Source organism: Quercus lobata, chromosome 3 (assembly GCF_001633185.2).
Source record: "Quercus lobata isolate SW786 chromosome 3, ValleyOak3.0 Primary Assembly, whole genome shotgun sequence".
Lineage (NCBI taxonomy): Eukaryota > Viridiplantae > Streptophyta > Magnoliopsida > Fagales > Fagaceae > Quercus > Quercus lobata.
Genome location: NC_044906.1, coordinates 13,069,717 through 13,093,109, shown reverse-complemented (window position 1 = coordinate 13,093,109; position 23,393 = coordinate 13,069,717). Strand labels below are relative to the sequence as shown.

The 23,393-nt window shown below is 32.8% G+C and overlaps 2 protein-coding genes across 2 annotated transcripts; one reads left to right on the top strand and one right to left on the bottom strand.

Moving 5' to 3' along the window:
• Positions 1-625: 625 nt before the first annotated feature.
• LOC115979420 (WAT1-related protein At1g09380-like) lies at positions 626-5,411 on the bottom strand. The gene is made up of 7 exons (XM_031101451.1): positions 4,967-5,411; positions 3,226-3,288; positions 2,829-2,945; positions 2,470-2,725; positions 2,078-2,236; positions 1,421-1,572; positions 626-1,082 (listed from the first exon to the last, which is right to left on the bottom strand). The coding sequence occupies exons 1-7, from the start codon at positions 5,401-5,403 to the stop codon at positions 881-883; spliced, it is 1,386 nt and encodes a 461-aa protein (XP_030957311.1). The 5' UTR covers positions 5,404-5,411; the 3' UTR covers positions 626-880.
• Positions 5,412-16,405: 10,994 nt separating this feature from the next.
• Positions 16,406-21,381, top strand: LOC115979351 (GDSL esterase/lipase At1g09390-like). Its single transcript, XM_031101366.1, has 5 exons — positions 16,406-16,753; positions 19,006-19,194; positions 20,125-20,285; positions 20,396-20,660; positions 20,862-21,381. The coding sequence occupies exons 1-5, from the start codon at positions 16,501-16,503 to the stop codon at positions 21,092-21,094; spliced, it is 1,101 nt and encodes a 366-aa protein (XP_030957226.1). The 5' UTR covers positions 16,406-16,500; the 3' UTR covers positions 21,095-21,381.
• Positions 21,382-23,393: the final 2,012 nt, after the last annotated feature.

Sequence of the window (23,393 nt, the reverse complement as noted above, 5' to 3'; positions counted from 1 at the left end):
CATGTGAATTTCATGAGGGATACAACTATTAATCACACCAGGTTTATGTAGCTTGCAGAATCAATGTGCTTTCATCAGGGATACATGCGGATGATCTATGATGATATGAGTTGAATAATTAAATCTTGCTTAGAATTCATGAACTTTTTTTTTTTAAGGATCTTATAATATGTTAGGTGAAAGCTTAGTAGTCAATAATAGGTGAATCATTTTGAATTGCCCATCTTCAATCATAAGTTTTGGCCAATAAATTATAAAAAGGGAATTGAGTGAGGCTGTTTAAAACTCATATGTAGCAGATAAGCTATTTTTGTCATACAGCCAATGACATTTTTGGGTTTGGGTAGATATTGATTTTGTTGAGAGTTATGGTTTTAGATTTGATTTTTCACAACTTTTTCATGTCATATTATGATTTGTGCATAAAAATAGGTGAAAGAGATGTAACTCCAATAATAATTTACCACCTTAATATGTTGCGAAAAATTGTGTCCCTTTCTGGATAAATATCAAGAATACTACATTTTCCTATCATCTTGTTCTGTTGAAGTATGTAGAACATTATGCCACTGTAACTTTGTAATGTCAAACTATTCTTTATTAATTATTAGGGGCTCATAGCTCATAGGAATAATCTTTCTTCTTAACCAATTTGATAAATAGCTTCTGAACATCACATTTGACATTTCTCATATTACTTAAGTAGTACAACAAGATAATTTTTTTCACTTTCCTTCTACCATGAAAGCTAGTGTTTCAAGGTGATACAGTATGAGAGCAAAAACTTGAAATTGTGAAACTTGGGACATTGAGGTGAAATAAATTGAAACATACGTTACACTTCAGCATGGGATGGAGCACTCAACAATTTTGAATTGGATTACATGTCTTCTGGTTTCTCTGCTCTATTGTGATTGCCATTTGATTTTGCATCAAACTGCATTTCCAAGTCCTTTGTGATCATATCATCATCTATCTTTGTTGCTTCTATCTCTTCGATAGCATTTGCCAGTTTTGTCTCCTTATTTTTTCCCCATAGAACAGCATAAAGCCCCATAACAATCAAAAGTGACCCTAAAGCACTGAATTAACAACATAGTTTTAGTAACAGAAATATGCTGATTAAACTTGTTATAAAGGCAAACAATACACTAGACAAGTAAACTCAATACCACTTGTAATAAGGAGACATTTTTACATTTTTACATTTTTACACAAGTATGTGTCAATCTCTTTTGAACTATTAAGTTGAGTTACAACTTGGTCTAAGTTTTGGAGAAAAATTAATCAAGAAAAGATTTTTGAATTTAGTCGGTCCAAAGAGATTGCCACATATATATGTATTGAAAAAAATAAAACATATATCCAAATGAGTCCAAAATAGATAAGAAATTTGTGAGTAAGTAAAGTGTATACATACGTTCCAACATATAATTTCTCACGAAGCAGGGCCCAACTGGTAATAGCCACTATAACAAGCAACAAGGGAGTGAACACTGAGACATAGAGAGGACCTTTCAACTGGATAGCCCATGAAGTGACAGCAAATGCTAGTGCAGAGCACACAACCCCCTGAAATCAACATTATGATTTTCAAATTAGGACCTTAAAATATATAACGACAACCAAGTCTTAGTCCCAAACTTTTGGGGTCTGCTATTAATCATCAACAGATTAGTCAAGGTCGGCCTTAAAATTATATAGAAGTCACTAATAAGTAATAACTTATGGTTTATATTCTAAAGTCTGAAACATCATTTAGCTAGCTAATGAAAACATTTTTAGAACTCTCAGCAACTGAAATCCGGTATACAAACTTGCTGCTCCAAATTAAAGGGGTCTCCATCCCAAGATTTATTCATGGGAAGTGTTTTAGATCGTAGGAGCGGAGAGCTCACAAGCTTGATGATATTTGACACTAACGAATGTGAATGAAATTCTTAATTTGTCAACTAGGTTTTCTTTGAAGAGAATTTCCTAGGCCTGGAAATTGAGTATTCCTTGTCCCAAAAAAAGAAAGAATAGAAACACTAATCCTGCAAATTGTTTTCAACAAATCAAGTGAAGTGAAGCATACTGTATAGAGAGCTGCAAGAAGCCACATTGGATTGCTCAATGACCATGCAGAAATGACAGGTTTGAAAATTGCGGCAATGATCCCGCACTCAATGAAGCCCATGAAACACATCAATGTGGTACTTGTGTATGGTGCTGAAAACGTCTTGCTCATTCTTGCCTGAAATTTTAAAACAGTTAGTACTACAAGGAATCATGAAAGTCTGAAACTTGCACTTGAACCATGCATGCAATATAATACAAATCAATATGCATAAAATCATTCTCACTTTGTAAGTGTGAATAACAGTAATTGGTCCATACCATATGCCAAAGATTTGAAGTATAACTTGGAGAATAATACAATAGTCCAACAAAATCAAAAGCTTTGGTGTAATGGATCTGAGTACTTACTTGGATTATGAACCATATTGACCAAGAGAGAGAACTAAGAATAAGGAGAAAGGGGCCTAAGATGACATTCCCATGGCCACTAGAAGTGGAGCTATTCTTTTCCATATTCTCAGCATATGTCCAGTGAATGCTGGATTCGGCTATATTAATGATGTTTCCATGGTAGAATGACAATATAAGGGCTCCACCTACACATATAATTGTTCCTATTACCTTCGCTTGACCTGGCCTGGTCTTGATTCCCAGAGATTCTTGCCTACCAAACATCAACTTAAAACTTTTAATTCTTGTACTGAATTGGAAGAAAGGAGTGAACTGCCATTTGAACTATTTCCTGAATAAACAGAAAAATAAGCTACCTGAAAAGGACTGCAAGGATGAAAGTAAATGCTGGAAGTGTGTTAGTTAATGCACATCCAATTGTTGGGCTTGAGTTCTTTAACCCTATAAAGTAAAGGACCATATTTCCAGTTGCCCTGCACTTTGAGTTCATGTTAGGGTACAACTTTGTAAAAATAAAAATAAAAAATCAAATACTAATTGTCACAAACCGAAGCAAAGCTCATATGTAAATTAACGTGTGTTGGACATGTAGAAAACAAAAGACTAGAATATTTTAATTCATCAAGGAAAAGATTGAACAAACATTTCAACTAAAACATGGCCATGATGGCCTAGAACATTTTGGCATGCATACAAAATTACAAACATGATAGTAACTTATGGACTAGGAAGTTCAAGTTTGAAAATGCATACCCTGTTAAGGAACATAAAAATGTCTGGCACAAAATAGACATTGTAATCCTGGGTCTTGTCTTCCTGCAGAAAGATATGAAATATTTATATATATATATATATATTGTTCTAAAGTGAACCATGAAAAAAGTAATATACATTTTAGTGTAAACATTGCCATTCATAAAATTGTTCATATTATAATATTGGTATTTAACAAAATTGATATCTCTACCACAGGTTGATATATAGCCAAAATAGTTTCTTTCCACTTCTTATGTGAAAGGAAATTAATCTTGCAGTGCCTTCATCTCATATAGTATATATTAGAAGATGATTACATGCGTCCTGGCACTTCATTCACCCATAAATAATAATGTTGACAAAGAGCACCTATACTGCCTCTTTAGTAGTCTATACACTAGCTTTTACTTGTGAACAGAATGCTTAATAGAGATGAGGAACCAAACCATAAAGTATAAACATATACAAGCTTCCCATGCAACAAATAGTATGAGTGAGAGAGAAACCAAAAATGACAGTATAAGATTTGTGGTTATGCAAAAAAGAGGAACTGCAATTGAAGAACTTTAGCTAAAGCCTGATGAGTATGGTCTGAGAAGGAGGGGTTATTGAAAGCATTAGGTAGAACATATTAATCATAAATTTATATTTTTCAAATCCAAAATAAATCTACTCTTCCATATTTTCTTGATGGGGCACATAAATCAACATCTAACTAGCACCTAACACTAATTAAGTGCTCATTAATTTGGGATAATATATTTTGATTGGTTTAATGGACTTAAAAAAATGAGCTGAGAAAAATACAGCTGCACCTAAAATAAGTAAATCTTTAAGAACTAGACATAAGCTAATTAAGTTTCTTTTAAGGGTCATCAAAATGAACACGCAAGAAGTGACATATAGAGCATTTATAGCTCATGCTTTACCCATGCAAAAAAACAACCGAGCGTATTTAATTATTTATATGTACTTGTCGGCTAACTACTATAGGTCTCTCTCCCTTGCATATTGTATGAACTACGCGGCAAACATGCCAAGCCTAGTGAAATGCAACATCCATTTTATCATTCACAGAGTTCTCAACAGTTTCAACATTCAATATCTTCAAGGATCTTCTGATTAATTGCAAGTTCAGAACTTTTGATAAGGTTGTGGAAACCTCTCTCTGTCTCTCTCCATGAGTTATAGTATAACCAATAAAAAAGAAGAAAAAGTTCATGGTTATAAACTCATTTTCACATGGAAATTAAATGAGAATCCTGTACTACAAAAAGTTCATTCTATTTTCTAGACACAAGCAATATATATATATATCATGATTTTCAATATAAAAATATCAGATAACCTATATTTACAATGAAAAGCTCCAACGTCATTCTCTGTCCACAAATGGAACTAAACATGTATCATGTATGTGAGTGAACGTGTGGATAGTCCACATGAACATAAGAAAGAGAAAAATCTGAATCAAACAAAGAGACCGTAAGAAAAGCATGGTACTTAATTATCAAGTCAGATACAAGAAATCAAAACAAATTTCCATATATAGCAAGAAAAGTCCAAACTCCACCAACTCTAAAACAAACAACACAAACAAGCAAAATGTGCATCACTCAAGCAAAAACTATGCATATGCAAGAAACAACCAAAACAGAGTTATGATGATCACTGTATAATATGTATACTTTATCAACTACTTTTTTTTTTTTTTCTTTTTTGAGAGTTTTTATATTACCGCTCCATGAAATAAGCAAAGGGAGCAATTGCCACTGTTGCAAACAGAAGCCTGTAAGCCACAAGGACAAGAGGGTGCATTCCAGAGTGCATGGCAAACATTGATGTGAAGTTCATCCCTGCATAGCCTAACTGCACAAGAACAATGGACACGAAAGGTAGAAGATCACCACCAGCCATTGTTTCTTGCAGTAGTTGTACTAGTATTTCAGTACTATTTCCCAAAGAGGGAAATAGAGGTTGTTTTATAGAGAGAGAGAGAGAGAGAGGGAGATAGAGATGTTCAGAGAATGAGAAATGATGTATGAAGGAATAGATATATTTATAGAGGACACTCAAAGCTAGCTGCAATAGAAAAGTAGTAGTAACTCTAAATAGAGAATCTTGCATTGCATGGAAAAGAGAGAAACCGTTGAAGATTGATTTTCTCTCTCTCATTCTTTCCACACTTGGACCTATGCATGGAAATAACAAGTGGAAGCCACTAATTACTACATAAAGCAGCTTTCAGTTTCAATTTTGTGCTGGGTATTGCCACCTTTGGCCACATTCACAGGCTTTCAAGCAAGAGCAAATTCCTTCCCCTGCCATGTCAGCAGAAGCTAGAAATGGGACCCAACTCTGAATGAAATGGTGGGTCTTCAATGCCTTCCCCTCTAGGCCTTACATAGCAGCTAGCTGTTATAGCTTTATGTTTTTACCAACTGGTGCAATTTAGTTGGGTAAAGAAAAGTTGCAATGCCTGGCTATTTGGATTCAATAAGGCAGGAAAACCCACAATTCAGATATAGCTTGTGTAGCCTCTATGCCATGACCAAAGGATTGGCTCCTCTCTGCAACAAGATTCATGCTATGGATGTTTGCAAAACTTTGTAACATGTGCCCTGGTTTAATTAAAAAGTAAAAATTGATACACCAATATTTCTAATGCATTAATGATTTTAGTTAACTACTCTATAATTGTTAATTTGGAATATGAAGTACGACTAGGCAGGACAAAAATTGTCTTTCTAATTATTAGTGTTTCACTTTGTATTTTATCGATTATAGTATGTTATGTGTTTAATTTTTTTCATTGTATATTTTCCTCATTTTACAAGGAAAAGACAAATACAATGGATTGTAATTGGTGGAACGACAATTTTAGAACATCGACTAGACAAATGGTGTAAATTTTATTCAATTTTCAGAAAATTTTGAACAAGGGTAGAATATACCATAAAGACTTTTAATTTTGTTCTTTTGGCCTGTTAAGTAATAAATAAAGGCTTCTTGGAGGAGGAGGAGAAGTAGGTAATGTAATTAAGAAAACATACTGAGTAACAGCTGTTTGTACGGTGTCCACGGTTTTGAAAATTAATTGATATTCATTGCTGAGATCTTTCTCGTGCTCTTCTAGCAAATCTTTTGCAATACATGACCGATAAATTTTTTATACCACTTGTCAATACAAATTCTTTGCACTAATTTATGTGTTCCACTATATATTTCATCAAAAATTAATTCTAGGACCATACAGTTGTGAGTGACAAAAAAAAAAAAAAAACAATTTTATTATCACATAAAACTTTATAAATTTTGTCACAACTATTTTATGTGACAGATTGTAATTGACTATATATTATTTTCATATAAATTCATCATTTTTTTTTTCTATCACTTAATGTATGCCACATGTACAGTTGTGGCTAAAATTGAGGTATTTTATGTGATCTTAGAATTTTTGAGATAAAAAGTGATGAGTACATATGAAAGTAATAGGCAGCTAGTTTCAACTTGCCATGTAAAGTAGTTTTGGTTTTTTTTTTATGTGGTACTAGAATTATTCATATTCCATAAGATATATATAAATATAAAAATATTTTTTATTTTATTTTTTACTTTCTTAAAAATAAATAAAGTATAAAATTAAAAAAATCAAAGACATGACATATCACAATTGGTAGATAATAAAGTGAAACAAGAAAAGTGAGAATGAGTATTTTAAAAAATTTTAGAACCACAATCAATTCCACAATTATCAGATGTTCCTAATTGTGAGTGGTGGGAGAAAAAAAAGTACTAGGTTTATATGAAAATGACAGGTTACTAATCACAATTTGCCACATACAATAATTGTAAAAATGTGAATGAAATTGGTTATGGTCTTAGAATAACTTGAGGATTTTTGGTCATATGTATCTTGGGTTAGAAAAAGTATTTACTATATGTATCTTGGGTGTGGACTTCAATTTTGACAAGTAAATGACACTTGGAATGACTCGTGAGTCCCTAACTTAATAGGAATTCAAATCAAATGGGGAATGGTTAGATATTCAAAGAGGTTTGGACATCTCACTTGTAAAAAAAAATGAAAAAGTTTCGGACCAAACAACCTTAATTGAGTCTTAGAAATAATATCGAAAGATCCTTGCAGGAGTTTGGGATATTTTAAAATGGGTAAGCAAGGACAATTCTTCTAATTCATCCCCTCCTAAGGGAAGATAAAGTATTCTAGGTTCCTAGTTCAACATGAAAGTTCTCAACAAAATTAGCATATAGATAACCCAAGAATCGCAAAATAATGATAGAAACCCAATCGAAGAAAAGGAATGAAAGCAATTATAGAAGCTAAAAATTTAAGAAATTATACCAACAAGGTCAGTTATAGGAAAAAGAATCAACTTAGAAGAGGAATGTATTTTATGTGATACAAGAAAGGATACTCTAGAGCATCTGCTTACAATATGTTCACCTACAAAATTCCTATGGGTTTATTCTCATTAGCTGGTTAGATTTAGGGGAATTAATATTTCTACTAATTTTGGGTGGATCAAGCTAGTCATAGAACCAAAAGAGAAGTCAAGAATTCTAAAAGAAGAAGCGGGGAATTCACATTCTTCTATTTTTGCAAAACCTATTATGAATGACAAGAAACAAATCATGAAGCAACAACGAAGCAAAGTTCTAGACCCAAATCCACTATTTGTCAAGATCAATTTCGACACGATTGTTTTTAAGATTGTTAGAAAAATATAAAATAATATGTTGTTAATCCCGCAGTTCAAACCTCTCTCCTTTTCAACAGTTGGCTGAAATCATAAAAGTGAAGTTATTTTTGTATAGACACTGATGATAGAAGAACAAAGCCAGCTGAAACCCTTCAAGAGTTGAAACCCATGCGACAATTCTAGGCTCATATCAATATCAAAATCAATTAAAATGGGATACAATTTTTTGATTTGTGAAGGAGATGTTATGAATGTGATCCTCCCGTTATGGAACCACTCATCTTTGCCAAATCGGTCTATAGAGCACCTAATTGAAGAAGCGAGAATTATTCTCCGATCCTTCTCTAGTTGGTTTGTAAATCGCAAGCATTACTTAGGTAGGACAAAAAATTCTTTAATATTAACTCACTTTCCATTTTTTAAAAAGGAAAATGTGTTAAAAGAATGTGCCATAAATTTTATTGCAAGAAATTTATAAACATAATTAATTTGATTAGTGCCACATCAAAATCATAATAAACTTTTTGTTGTTGTTGTTGTTGCTACCTTTGATAATTCTCTTTTTCCTTCTATAATTCTTATAGTACCCCACACATACTTCACCAACTTTTCAAAATTTGAAATATTCCGCTACTATCATTAATGGAAAGAGAATAACGAATATGTTGATTTCCTTCAAATCTCAAGGGTACATTTGGTACACTGAATGAGGATTACGATAGAAATTGTAATTTTTATTACTAGAAATAAAATGTGTTGTAATATAATAACTAAACATATTCAGTAGTTTGGTTGTGAGTTATAGCATTAGAATGAAACTTAACATTTATTTTAGGAAATTTCTTACTCATACAATTATATCTCCTTAAAAATTGTTATTTTTAAATTTAAGAGAGATATGTTATTTTTTATGATTTTTTATTTTTATAATTGTTAGATGTATATGAAAAGTTTGTTTACTTGGAAATATATTAAGTTTTGAAATTATTGCTCTTACTAAGGAATAACTAATACAACTTTTTAAAGATGAATAGTTATTCTTCATTTTGAAGAATAGCTATTCATAAGGAATAATTATTCCTTATAATAAAAACATAACCAAACTAAAGAATAACTAAACCATAGGAATAACTGTTACATTACAGCGCCTATTACAGTTTACCAAGCATACCCCAAATGAAGGGAGTGTCATTTCCATTAAGTTTTGGGTTGGTTTGTCATTCCTTAAACCTTAAGAGTGGTTTTTGTAATTCACCATCAATTTGTTCTCAAAAGAAGTAGTATTATTTTAGGATATATAGAAATGGAACAAAATTTTCTCCATTTCACCTTAAATGGGCACTTTAAATGAAGTCTATTTCACAATTACGATTTTTATTTTTTTGAATCTAATAGTATACAAATGGTTGTGTCACGTGGCAATCCATATATTGTGAGATTTGTAATATTTAACCTAAAACATAAAATTGATCCATTTCAAGTGGAAGGAGAATGGAAGGAGAATAACTAATATGTCCTTCAAATCTCAAATGAAGGGAGTGTCATTTCCATTAAGTTTTGGGTTGGTTTGTCATTCCTTAGACCTTAAGAGTGGTTTTTGTAATTCACCATCAATTTGTTCTCAAAAGAAGTAGTATTATTTTAGGATATATTGAAATGGAACAAATTTTTCTCCATTTCACCTTAAATGGACACTTTAAATGAAGTCTATTTCACGATTACGATTTTTATTTTTTTGAATCTAATAGTATACAAATGGTTGCGTTACGTAGCAATCCATATATTGTTAGATTTGTAATATTTAACCTAAAACATAAAATTGATCCATTTCAAGTGAAGCGGATGAATTCGTAAACAAAATATGCTCTTTTCTATATATATGATTTCTATATTCATTTATCTCTTCTTAGTGGAACTAGTATTACTTTAGAGTATAAGAAATAATTCCCTTTATAGGATTTGAATACTTGCTTGATGTATATGGAATAGACAAGTTTACTTAAAATATATAAGTGGACAATAATTGATTATATTCCTAAACGTATATAGCCACTTATCCTTCCCTGAATATATCTTGCCAACCAACAAATTAAACTAGAACTCACTTTGTAGCTAACCTACCTTTGTGTTTTCGTTTAAGTATGCAGTTGCAACACAGACTCTGCCATGTCCTGCTATTATTATCTTTATTTTTTTGTTTGTTATTTTTGTGGGGGAAAAAAACCAAAAAGGTCTTCAAGCTTCTAAACAGTAGTTTTTTTGGGCTAGTATTTTTTTATTTTTTATTTTTTAACAAACGAGAGTATCTAAAACTTTTTCAAACTTGTTCAAGTATACTTTGAAACATTATGTCATTATCATATGCTAAACAAAAAGTATTAGAGCAGGCCTAAGCCCCAGTTGAGAAAACAAGCAACAGGAGGGAGAACACATAATAAATTAATAACTCCATTAAATCATCAGAAGACTTATGTATTAGAGCACTGCGTCATATAAAATTTGCATTTAACATTAATTGTAGTTGATAGGCCATGCAAGAAAGTTGGCTAAATAACATTGTGTTTGAAACACATTGGTAAAATAGTAATGGTAACACATCAATGCAGTCCTAGTGTAAGCAACTGAAAACATTTTTTTTTTTTGGTCCTTTTTTCTTGATGCAGATGTCCATAGTTCTTAGAGCACTTACCTAATCTTCCGAATAAGTATAATCACAATAATCTTTCTGTCGCACACATACTGGGTAATTACAAAAATGAGCCGTTAAAGTAGGGCCAACTTGTATGCCTGGCCCATCATCACTAAGTAAAGCTCAGCAATGTGAATAATGTGAATGAACGTTTTAAGCTGGTTGGCCCAATGGAACATGCTACTACTCGTGTTATCAAAGTGTAGTAAAGTTTGGTATTCTTTTCATCATTACCCCAGATCCTGCTTCTAATAGAAACTTTAACGGTACCCATAAGAAAAAGAAATCTAATAAGTAATAAATAGAAACTTTAACGGTATGTTTAGCACAGCAGAAAATTAAATGGAAGGGAATGAATCAAATAATCAGTTTCACTTTCACGTTTAATTATCTTTTTAAAAGAGATGAAAAGGCCAATGAAACAGCAACCTTCACGTTTTTTGCTTGAAAGCGAGTGGAAACGAGAATGAGCAATGTTTAGGAATTAAACGTTTATTCACAATTTGCTAGCTAGCATCATTTTCACGTTGATTTAATTACGAATGAAATTAACTACTTTTGTATAATAAAAAAGCACCAACGCGATTGGTGGCCTAGTGACTGTGGCCTTGGATCAAAAAGATTCTGCTATGCAGAATGTTTTGGGTTTAAATTGCCTCCCATTAGTTTTGTATTGGTGCTCTTTATACTTCATCAAAATGAGGTATTGACTCAAGAGTAATTATGGGCTACTAAGATTACGCCAAAGTAGGGAAACTACACTGGTCACCCTCTCCTAACCATTTTTTTATTACCATAATAATAATAATAATAATAATAAAAGGCTAGGCCAACAATTTGATTTAACAAAAAAAATATTCTCCCTAAACTTATTTGATAATTCTCTTCGTTAACTAGAGTTAAATACATTTTTACCCTCATCTAATAAAAAGGCAAACAAACGAAAGAAATGTGTAATTATAAAATTGTAAGCTTTTTTGTCCTTATATAAACTCACAAACAATTTACAAAAAAGAAATATCTCAATTTTTTTTTATATTCCATTGTATTTTATCCTAATTTATTCTCTTTCTTTTTCATTCATTTCTTTCATATCAAACCATAGTTATTAAACCCAAATTCAATGCTAATCTGATCAATAAGTTGGGTCATTGGTTTATTAGTTGAACCATAGGGTTAAATAAAAATAAAAATAATTTTTTTTTTTTGTTTTGAGATTTGAAAACTAATTAGTTTCACATATAGTGTGTGTTTGGACGTTCAACGTGCGTTTCTGCATTTTGCTAAATAATGGTGGGTCCCGTGCACTATTCACGGGAGCTGCAAGTACGAAATTCAGCAAAAAAATCTTTAAAACAGGGTCCTACAACATTATTCATACATTTAAAAATGATTTCGCTACAGTATTTTCAGTTTTCAGCAAAAAATGGTATCCAAACAAATCCATAATTGTATTTTGAGATTTGAAAAAAAAAATTTATTTGTTTTGGGTTACCATACAAATTTTCTTCTGTATAAAATAGAAAAACTGTTTTTATGAACAACAAAAATTGAAAAAAAGATAATTACCAAACATATTCTTTTTTCTATTCAAAATATTAAAATTGATGAGGAAATATGAGATTTTACCAGGAATCCTTATACAATTTAATCCTATTGCGATATATCCCATGTAGGATAGGATCCCATTTAATCCCACATCATGCATATTTTGTATTCTTATAGCTTGCATTAGGATTCCTAAGTACTTTAGATCATAGTTTGTCCAAAAAAAAAAAAAAAGGAATTATAGATTATAATTTCAAGTATTATTTGCTTTAAGTCTTTTACAATGACCCGGATGGAAGTGATATGCTAGGTGACAAGTATATTTTCATACCATTTTTTATTATAAAAAAAAAATTAGGAAAAGTATATTTTCATACGTTATATCATAGATGAGCCAACATGTAGCATGTGAGTGCAGCATATGCCTATTACCTAAAATAATTAATGAATCGACAGAAACACAACATTTTTCATGACTTTCTAAGGTGGTAAGTTATGAATGGAATAATATTACTTTCATATAGATTCACCACTTACATCATATCTAACATATTAAAGTGGAATAAGAAATGAGAGGTTCATGCCTCACTTAGATCAAAAACTGATTGAGGTAATCTTAGCTTAATAATAAGAACAATTATTATGAAATGAACGATATAAGTTGAAATTTGATTATATTTATCAAAAGCGCAAGTTTAATCAATAATCCAAATTAAATTCTAATCGCCCTCCAATTTTGTGACAAGTATCTTTCTAATTACACTATAATTTGATGTCAAACACCATTCTAATTAAACTATAATTTTGTCCCAATTATACTTACATGCAAACTTTAATTTCTAAGCTTAGAAATTATAAAAGAATCAATTTGAATTTATCATGATTCTATGTAATACTTTCATAAAAGGAACCCCTCCTATTACATTCTCTAATTTCCTCCTATTTTTATTCAAGTGTAAGTTACATAAAATCCATTTGAATAACATGAAATTAAATAAATGTAATGTTTTTCACATCTAACTAGAAATTGAAGGGAATTGAATGATTTAAATGGAAGATAATATTATCTCAATGTTATGGCGGTTTATAATCTCTTACTTTTTTTTCTTTTTCTTTTTGGATAATTTACAATCTCTTACTTGGTAGGTATAAATGTCTTTTATATATATATATATATATATATATATATATAATTATGGTTATTCTTAATTGCACCTGTGCACTTGCATGAGTTATAAACTGGTTTATTTTATTACACACCAACCACAATAGGTCATGTCCAAATTTGTGAAAGATTTTGTCCCCCTAACTTCTTATTTTTGGTTACAAAGACGGATGTTAATACCAAAACTGAAGTAAAGATGATGATAATAATAACTTGGTCTATGTGGCCATGATGTTCACTTTTGCTATCATCCAAACATTTGAAAATAGTAAGATAATATTCCTTCCATCCTTTGTTGGGTTTTTTTAAAAGATTATTAGTGCAGGTTTTTAGGTTTGCTCTATCCTCATTCCAATTACAAAAGAGACCTTAAACACCTTGCTATCTTAAGCACACCACCTTTAATACCACTTGTTAGGGGAGATAACACATTTAAGAGGCTCTTATTGAGTAGTTCATTATTAGTTTTTAAATGAATCTTGGCATGTGACATTGACATTTACATAAAATAAAACACAATGGCTTTTGCTATCATCCAAACATTTAAAAATAATAAAATAATACTACACCTTTCATCCTTTGTTTAGCTTTTTTTTAGATCGTTTATGCGGACCTTAAGACTTGCTCTATCCCCATTTCATTTTCAAAAAAAAAAACCCCTAAAAACTGTACTATCTACGCACACCACCATGTTCATTAATACCATTTGTTAGGAGAGATAAACAATTAAGAGACTCTAATTAAGTAGTTTATTATTAGGTTTTAAATGAATCTTGGTATGTGACATTAACATTTAGGGGTGTGCAGAAAACCCACTGACCCACCAAACCCAACCCGACCCGTCGGGTTGGGTCAGTTTTTAAGACTTGGTGGGTTGGGTTGGGTTACAAAAATTTTTTTTATAGTGGATCGGGTTGGGTTTGGGTCATAAAATTACAAATCCGCCAAACTTGACCCGACCCACCTATATTTAATATATATTTTATATTTAATAAATTTTTAAATCAATTGTAGGGCACTTATATATATTTAAATATATATTATATATTTAATAATTTTTAAAAAAATCAGCTATAGAGCAGCATTTCTAGGGATGACAATTTTTCCCCGCTCCGCTTGACCCGCCCCTCCCCGCTTCGCCCCGTGCGGGTTTTCCCCGCCCCGCAAAGGTGGTGGGGCGGGGATGGGGCGAGATTTTAGACCCGCACCACGGGGCGGGGCGGGGATGGGTTTACACTTTTTAGACCCACCCCGCCCCACCCCATCCCCGCCCCACACCGCATTAATAAGGGTTAAATTGTAATTTTATTGTACCCTAAAACCCTACTATTTAAACAAAAATATCATCAACTTATTTTATTCTACCTAACGTGGCTCTACCTTTTTTTTCTCTCTAGCAAAGTTGGAAATAAGGTACTAATTTTAACCTTTTTTTTTTGTCTTTATTAGAAACAAATTTATATACAATTGTGTGGGCATTTGGCTACTTAACAACACTATTTCTTTAAGCTTGTTAAAATCCATATCTATTTTACTGGGTTTTTGTTTTTTAATTTTTGGAGACAAGATGATGAGGGTCAGGGATATGTTTCCCTATGGGTTTGATTGCCAATATGATTCTTTCTTATTCTATTGATTCTTTTCTGAAATCCACTAGACGGACAGAAAGACTAATCCCTATGAATAGAATCTAAGTGATTTCTATTTTCTACATCATACCCTTTACTGAGCTACGGACCTCCTTCACGCCTACCTTACTTGACTGGCTCGCTGGCATGTTCCTAGAATTACTACTGGAATAATATATACCATTCGACATTGTTTCATAACCCGGGTCATTGCTACTAGCTCTAGCTGTTCATTCTTGTTCTCCACGCAAAACATACTCACAATTTAATTTTTTTTTTTTATGTATTTTTATTAAAAAAATATAAGTTACAGGTTTTTTTTTTTTTTTTTTTTTGAAAGGGGTACAGGTAATTTTTGAAGAACTAGGCAATTTTTATTTTGTTATGTATTAGGAGTTTGGATTATTTTATTGTGTCGTACTATGAGATTTTTGTTGTGATATTGTCTTGTTAAACATTTAGATAATATTATTTAGTTTTTGCTAAAAATTAGTTTGATTTGATAGGATAAATTTATTTATAATTTCAAGTATATTTTTATTATTGAAACATGTCATTTTATTTGAAAAAATGGTAATAGTTGTAGGGAAAATTAACAAGAAATAAAGTTTTACGATGTAGGGCAGGGCTTCGCGGGTCTTCGCGGGGCCTTAAGGGGCGGGGATGGGGCAAGAAATTTTCCCCATCATGCAGGGCGGGACGGGGATGGGGCAAGAAAAATCCATGCGGGGTGGGGGTGAAGATCTCATCCTTCGGCCCCGCCCCACCCCATTGCCATTCCTAAGCATTTCCTCGGTTTCTCCTACTAATACTAATTTAATATATATATAATATTATATAATTAATAAAATTTTTTAAATAACCAATTCTTCCTATCCTATTTAAAAGTCAATTAGTTCACACAAATCCTAATAAATTATTATTGTTATTTAGTCATTAGTGTTATTTGCCTTTAAGGAGTTACATTGATACTAATCTTTAGGTTTTTTTAATATATTAATATTTATATTTTTTTCTACTCAATTTAATAATAATAATAAAAAAATTTGTCAAACCCATAGGTTCAACCCGACCCAACCCGACTCATGCGGGTTGGGTTGGACTTATATATTGGGTTGGGTTGGGTTGAATTTTCTTTGATCCACCATGGTAGGTTGGGTCAAAAAATCCCCTCAATCCGACCCATGCACACCCCTACAGTAACATTTACATAAAATAAAACACAAATGACTTCAATTTTCTAGAGTAATTATAAGTACATAATATTTAACTTATTTTTGATTGAAGTAACATTATTTTCTTACCAAAGTTGATGGAAGCTTTTATTGTGACCCATCTCTCACCTTTATTCACCTCTAGCCACCGACCAAACATCCTTCCACGTATTAACATACATTAAGAAGGGTCCAACAATCTCCAATAAAACAAGACCAAACCATAAAAGAAACTAACAAAAAGTGAACCAAAACCTCACTCTCACTCTCACTTCACTTACCCACTTATCACATTCCCACAATGCACTCTCACTTCTTCTTCTTCTTCTTTCTTGTTCCATTGCTCTGTCTTCTGCTGCTTTCATTTCCACACACAGTTCACTGTCAGTGCAGTAAGAGACCCCCAGTTATCTTCAACTTTGGTGACTCCAACTCGGACACGGGTGGACTCGCTGCCGGACTCGGCTTCCCCATCAACTCTCCCAATGGCCGCATCTTCTTCCACAGATCAACCGGTCGCTTCTCTGATGGACGGCTCTTGATCGACCTCCTCTGTAAGTGGGACCCTCCACCCTGTCCTCAACTCTTACTTATTCCTTTGTTTTTTTCTTCTTCTATATCTAGAATTTTTCTTACATGTGGCATCATATCAACCATGTGTTGATGTGTTTTATTTTATTTTATTTTCGTCTATATAAACTTTATAGGTGAAAAAAAAAAAACCTTGAAAATTGGTTCAGCTTTTTGTTTTTTGTGTTCTCAAATTTTTTAAAAATATATATATATATATATATATATAATTTTATCTGTAAAAAATTTAAAAGATATAAATTTCAAATTTTATTAGGAAAATTTTCACAATTTTTTTAGAAGGTGATTGGTTTATCATTGATGATGTGGTCCATACAGAATTTAGTGAAAAATAAATAAATTGAAGGAAAACTTTTAATGACAATAATTTTTCAATAAAAGTAAAAATTTTCAAGAGATGAAATAGTATTAATAGTAGATTCAATTAAATTTTAAAATAATGTTGCTCCAATTTAATACTTTTTAAAAAAAATTCTCAAAAAAAAAAGAAAGATAGAAATTAAAAAGGAAAGTTTCAATCTTTAATTTTTTAAAATAATTTTCACAGGCAAGATGATACTAACAAAATGATTGTTAAGGTCAAAATGTACAGCACCAGTTTGTGATTTGTGAAGATTATTAAGGTCAATTTTTGGTGGGACCTGGTTGGTGTGAAGGGCCCACTTTGTAGTGTGTGATGTAAATCTCGTGATAGAGAGAGATTTGTGATGTTTTCTGGGCCCTCAATTTTTTTTTTGGAAGAGGTGTGGGCCCGGGTTCTATAACGTCTTTATCTGATGAGTATGCTCTTTTTTGGGTTGTGCATTTCTTCTCTTCTTCAAAAAAAAAAAAAAAAAACTTGCCTCTTTGAGTGTGAAAAGTGAAAACTCCTTTCTGTCCATGCTTTAAACTTTTCTCATCAACTACATGTGCATTATTGGTCGGAGCACTTTGGTCTTCTCAAAGGGTAAGAAGATGTTCTTTGATTCAACAACACAGCGGGAAGTGGAATTATGTCCAAAGAAAGAAGTGCATTAGTTAATAATAAGTTAATAAATCACATAGTTTTGCTATATTGTCTCACAAGCCACATTTTTTAATATCATAACAATTTTTTTTTTTTTTTTTTTTTTTTTTTTTGAGAATCATAACAAAATAATTTAGTTAAATACCTTAAGATACTCCAATTTAATGAATTATACTTAGGTTTCTTAGGTTTTACTCTTGTCTTAATTAAAATAAGATTTTCCTTAAAAAAAAATTAAAATAAGATGGGCATTTAATAATACTAAGAATATCCACCGCACACCCTTGATGCGATGGTCACTCCACAAGTATAAGTTCTTGTGGAGTGTGGGGGGCAAAGACCGGAATTCAAGTCTCCAGGAGAGAACTTCACATACATATACATTTAGATTAGGCTAGAGTAGAATTCTATCTTGTATAAAAAAAAAATAGTAATAATAATAATAATAATAATACTAAGAATATCCATCGAAAAAAAAAAATACTAAGAATAAAATAATTGTAAAAAAAATATGAGGAGTCTATCAAATTTATATTATGATCACCGTATGTGTGTATTTTGGAAAAAAAGTTTTTTCTCCAAAACTCTTCCTGTATTTTTTTTTTAATAGATGTGAATTTTGAATATTTGACCGTTGGATTGCATATTCTTATTACATCATCTTTGCTTACAAAATGATCAAAGATCAATAGATATGTTACCAATCAAATATTTAAATTTAAAAGTTTTTGTGGTATAAAATTATGTAAAAAAAATAAGTTTATTAATCGAATAGTAAATAACATTTATTTGAATGAAATTTGACATGTATGTTAAAAGTATAAAGAACATATAATCTAACAGTTAGATTTTTAAATTTTACATCTAGAAAAAAAAATATAGATACAGCAAGAGTTTGAAAAAAATATTTATGGGAGAGTTTTTTTTTATATAATAGACACCATATTTGTGTCGGTGATAGCCATGTATCCTGGTATCCATATGAATCTTCTTCTTCTTCTTCTTTAATCATTTTTTTTTCTTTGTTTCTTAAATCATTATTACTTATTAGACCCATCAAGTGGACTGACAGGGTGTCAGGGGCATGAGATCCAAAGTTGTAAACTATACATTATATTTTAACCCAAAAAAAAAAAACTATATATTAAAAAAAAAATCTGAGATTCTGTGGTAGATCTGTAATCAGTAATTATTATTATTTTTGTGTAGGCCAGAGTTTGAATACAAGTTTTGTGAGCCCATATTTAGACTCCTTAGGTGGGTCCAAGTTCACAAATGGGGCAAACTTTGCTGTAGCGGGGTCCGCTACCCTCCCTAAATTTGTTCCTTTTTCTTTGACCATCCAGCTCATGCAGTTCCTTCATTACAAGGCTCGCACCCTTGAACTTGTTAATGCAGGTACTTTCTCTTTTTACTTTGCATTCACTTTGTCTCTCTATTTGCTTTATACATAAAAGATGAAATCTAAGGACACAACTTTTGTCGTAATCCTAACATGTGCGACAGTGAATGAATGAGAAAAATAATAGGTCCATTTAAAAGTAATGGTTCATTAATCATAGTTGCACATGTCATTAAGTTGTGGTACTTCTACGTAGTTAAAATTTTTCAATCAAACTAAACTGATGAAAATAAGCTCATCTAAAGATACTCTTAGAAACATGCACGGATTCAGGGCCCAATGTCCTTTTTATTGCTGATGTCCTTATTGATTGTGCTAGTACAGTTAGGACTAGGACTAGGACCACTAACACAATTATAACTTCAACAATATAATTGGCTTGGATCTAGAACCTGCGAATATATCTAACATGTCTGATCCAATACATTCCATCTTCACCTTTAAATTTGGTACATAGATACAGATGTAATGTCACCCCTCTTTTAAACATAGGAGAAACTAGGATTGAAAAAGGTTTGTGTTTTGTTCCTGCCACATATTCAAAACTATGTTGTCTAAGACTCTAAGTTCTTTCCTAGACTAAGATGTATTGACCTGTTTGTTTATTAGGCTTACCAATAGTAAGAGAAGGTATCTCATGCATTGAATATATGCATCCTTGACACATTAGAGATATATTAGACATATTAGCCCAATGTAATAGGCCCAAGCCCACCTATTTTGGCTAATATGTTTAATATATCTCTAACCAATACATATATCTAACGCATAAGATAATTATTGCAACAGTAGGGCCAGGACTTAAACACATTTTTGTCAAGCTGGTGTGGCATCAAGGTTTTCTAATTAATTTTTGCATGATTGATATCATTTTAAATATTGAAAAAGTATCTATTTAATTCTTATTTCAACATTCATGTTTATAGGTTCAGGAAATTTGATCAATGATGAGGGGTTCCAGAATGCACTTTACATGATTGATATTGGGCAAAATGATCTCGCCGATTCCTTTTCCAAGAATCTAACTTATGTGCAAGTAGTAAAAAGAATTCCATCAATCATTACAGAAATCAAGAATGTGATTAAGGTGAGTTCAATACACTCCTGCAAAAATTATACTCTGTTTAGTAAAATATCACATTAATCGCGCATGTTTTCCTGACAAATTCTAATATTTTTCTGTTACTCCAAATGCAGACCTTATATAATCAAGGTGGCAGGAACTTTTGGATACACAATACTGGGCCATTTGGTTGTCTCCCTCAAAAACTGTCATTAGTGCAAAACAAGGATTTGGATCCATATGGGTGTATTTCATCTTACAATTCTGCTGCAAGAGTATTCAATGAAGGACTGCACCATTTATGCGTAGAGATGAGATCTGAACTCAAAGACGCTAATGTTGTCTATGTAGATATATATTCCATCAAGTATGATCTCATTGCCAATGCCACCAAATACGGTAAGCTTATTGTTTCTCAAGTTTTTTATCTCCTTCACCAATTGCTTTTGTTATATCTCTTCAAACACTAATGTGATCCATGTTCACATAAACTAAATTACTGCATTGAATTGATAGTGAATGAACCAAATTAGTTGAGTGATATTTTCTCTAGACAATGTTCTATTAGTGCATAGCTTTGATCATCGATTATTTATCTAGGTTTTTCAAGTCCACTGATGGCATGCTGTGGCTTTGGAGGTCCTCCATACAATTACAATATCAAGGTGACATGTGGTAATCCTGGCTCTCAGGCCTGTGATGACGGATCTAAATTCATAAGCTGGGATGGGATTCATCACACTGAAGCCGCTAATACCATCATAGCCTCGAAAGTACTTTCCACAGCTTATTCTACACCACGTACCACATTTGATTTCTTTTGTCGCAGCTGACCATTTAAGGATCATTAGCATGCCAGCCTTGAATTCCATAAATGTTGTTCTTTTCTTGTAATGCTGCCACAACCACATTGATCTTTGTAGAAGTGAAGATATTGTTGAGATAAGGAGGTTTTGTAACTTGTACACATGCCAAGCAAAAAGGTCAATGGAAATGAAAGAGTCACCTCCTTTATGTAGCCCTTTTATAAAGAAGTGCATAAAAATGGAACTGAAAGTTTTCCACCATTTGTGAGTTATTGCTCATTTGGCTAAGAATTTGAGGAGACAAGACAACTAGACATATTTTTGCTCTGAAATAAAAAAGGGGAAAGAGCCAAACATGGACGTATCATAAAAGATTAGTGTTCTTAGTTTTTACATAGAAAATTAAAGAAAGAGATACTCCTACTACATTTATCATAAAAGATTAGTATTCTTAGTTTTTACATAGACAATTAAAGAAAGATATATTCCTACATTTACAGTTGACGAAAACTAAATGAAAAATTAATTTAACAGGCTATCAAAATTAATAGTAAAAACTATGGTTGACGTTAACAGATTAGGATTTTTAAGAGTTCGTAATATAATTCCACCATGAAATTCTTAATATTTTATTCATCCATTGTGAAATGATTGATTGATTGAATTTTGTTATGTAATCGGTAATTTAAATAGATACCAAAACAATTTTATTTAAGGATTTTTTTTTTTTTTAAGTGATAAATTATCACTAAAGATTTTGGTAAGGATGTATGTCACGGAATTTCAAAAAGGGTGTTTGCCACCCACTTCAAAAATCGCTCCAAATAGCATTGAAAGAATTGCCACAATCTAACAAGTGTTATATAATGAAGGGGTAAGAAATCGCGCAACATTGGGCCTGACGGATTCGGACTCACGGGTCAATATTAAGCGTGGGCCCAGGGCTTAGCATCACTTGAAATACTTGGTGTACACGTTTGGAATCCGAGGGAATCCTAGGGAAATCAGGATGTTCGCACAAGGATAATTCTAAAAGATCCGCCTTAATGAAAAAAACCACTCTACAAGGAAATATTTGTCCACCATGTTTTGGATTGTTAGAGGAAGAGTCCCATAAGGAAAAGACTTCAGTCCAAGGAAGAGAAGCCGACTTTCTTCTACTATAAAAGCTTCAATACCCTCGCAAATCAAGGTACGCATAATTTACCCTCTCTAGCACTCTAGAGTTGAGAACAGTTCTAACTTGACCGTCGGAGGGTATTTGGTCGACACCACACCAGTGCCCATGACAAGATCACTTTTTCTTCTTGCAGGTTGTTAGCTGGAGCGAGCGTGGATTGTGTTGCTCACTGGTGATATTACGGCATCATCAGTTGGCGCCGTCTGTGGGAATAACGCGAAAAGTTTAAGCCAGATCATCGCCTCCTAGACATAAAAGTCGCATGGTACTTACTCGTTCGATGGCTACCACCAACAACGCTCAAGAAGACGAACCACCGAGATCCACTGCATTAGAAAGGCAGGTCCAGACACTCATGACAGCAGTAGAACGACTCACAAAGCAGAACCACGATCTAGAGGAGCAACTACGACAAAGGGATGTAGGACCCAACCTTCAGGAGCAAAACCAGGAAGGTAACAGTGCCGAGCGAAGGGAGCAGGAGAAGCCTGAAGGCAGCAATGCCCCAAGCCGACCAGAGCGGCAAAACGTGAGCCTTCCGTCTCTCATGGATTTTGCCCCCCCACCTATCGTCGCCGAGATGCAAGCGATGAAGGAGCAGATAGAGGTCATGATGAACGCCCTCAAGGGGTGAGTATCTTCTGATCTTGACGATTTAGTGAACAGGACCGACTCACCATTCATCGCGTCCGTCAACTCATTCCCCCTGCCACAAAAGTTCCGGATGCCGCAGATCGAAAGTTACGACGGGGTCAAGGATCCACTCGATTATTTAGAGACCTTTAAGACCCTGATGCACCTTCAGGGCGTACCAGACGAGATCATGTGCAGGGCGTTCCCGACCACGCTGAAGGGGCCTACGAGGGTCTGGTTCAGTAGGTTGACACCAAACTCCATCAATACTTTCAAGGAGTTGAGCGCCCTGTTCAACTCACATTTTATAGGCGGACATCGATACAAAAAGTCCACCGCTTGCTTAATGAACATCAAGCAGTGAGAAAACGAGACGCTGCGAGCCTACATAACTCGTTTCAACAAAGAAGCCTTTTCGATTGACGAAGCTGACGATAAAATACTCGTAGCCGCGTTCACTAGCGGGCTACGGAAGGGTAAGTTCTTGTTTTCCTTATACAAGAATGACCTAAA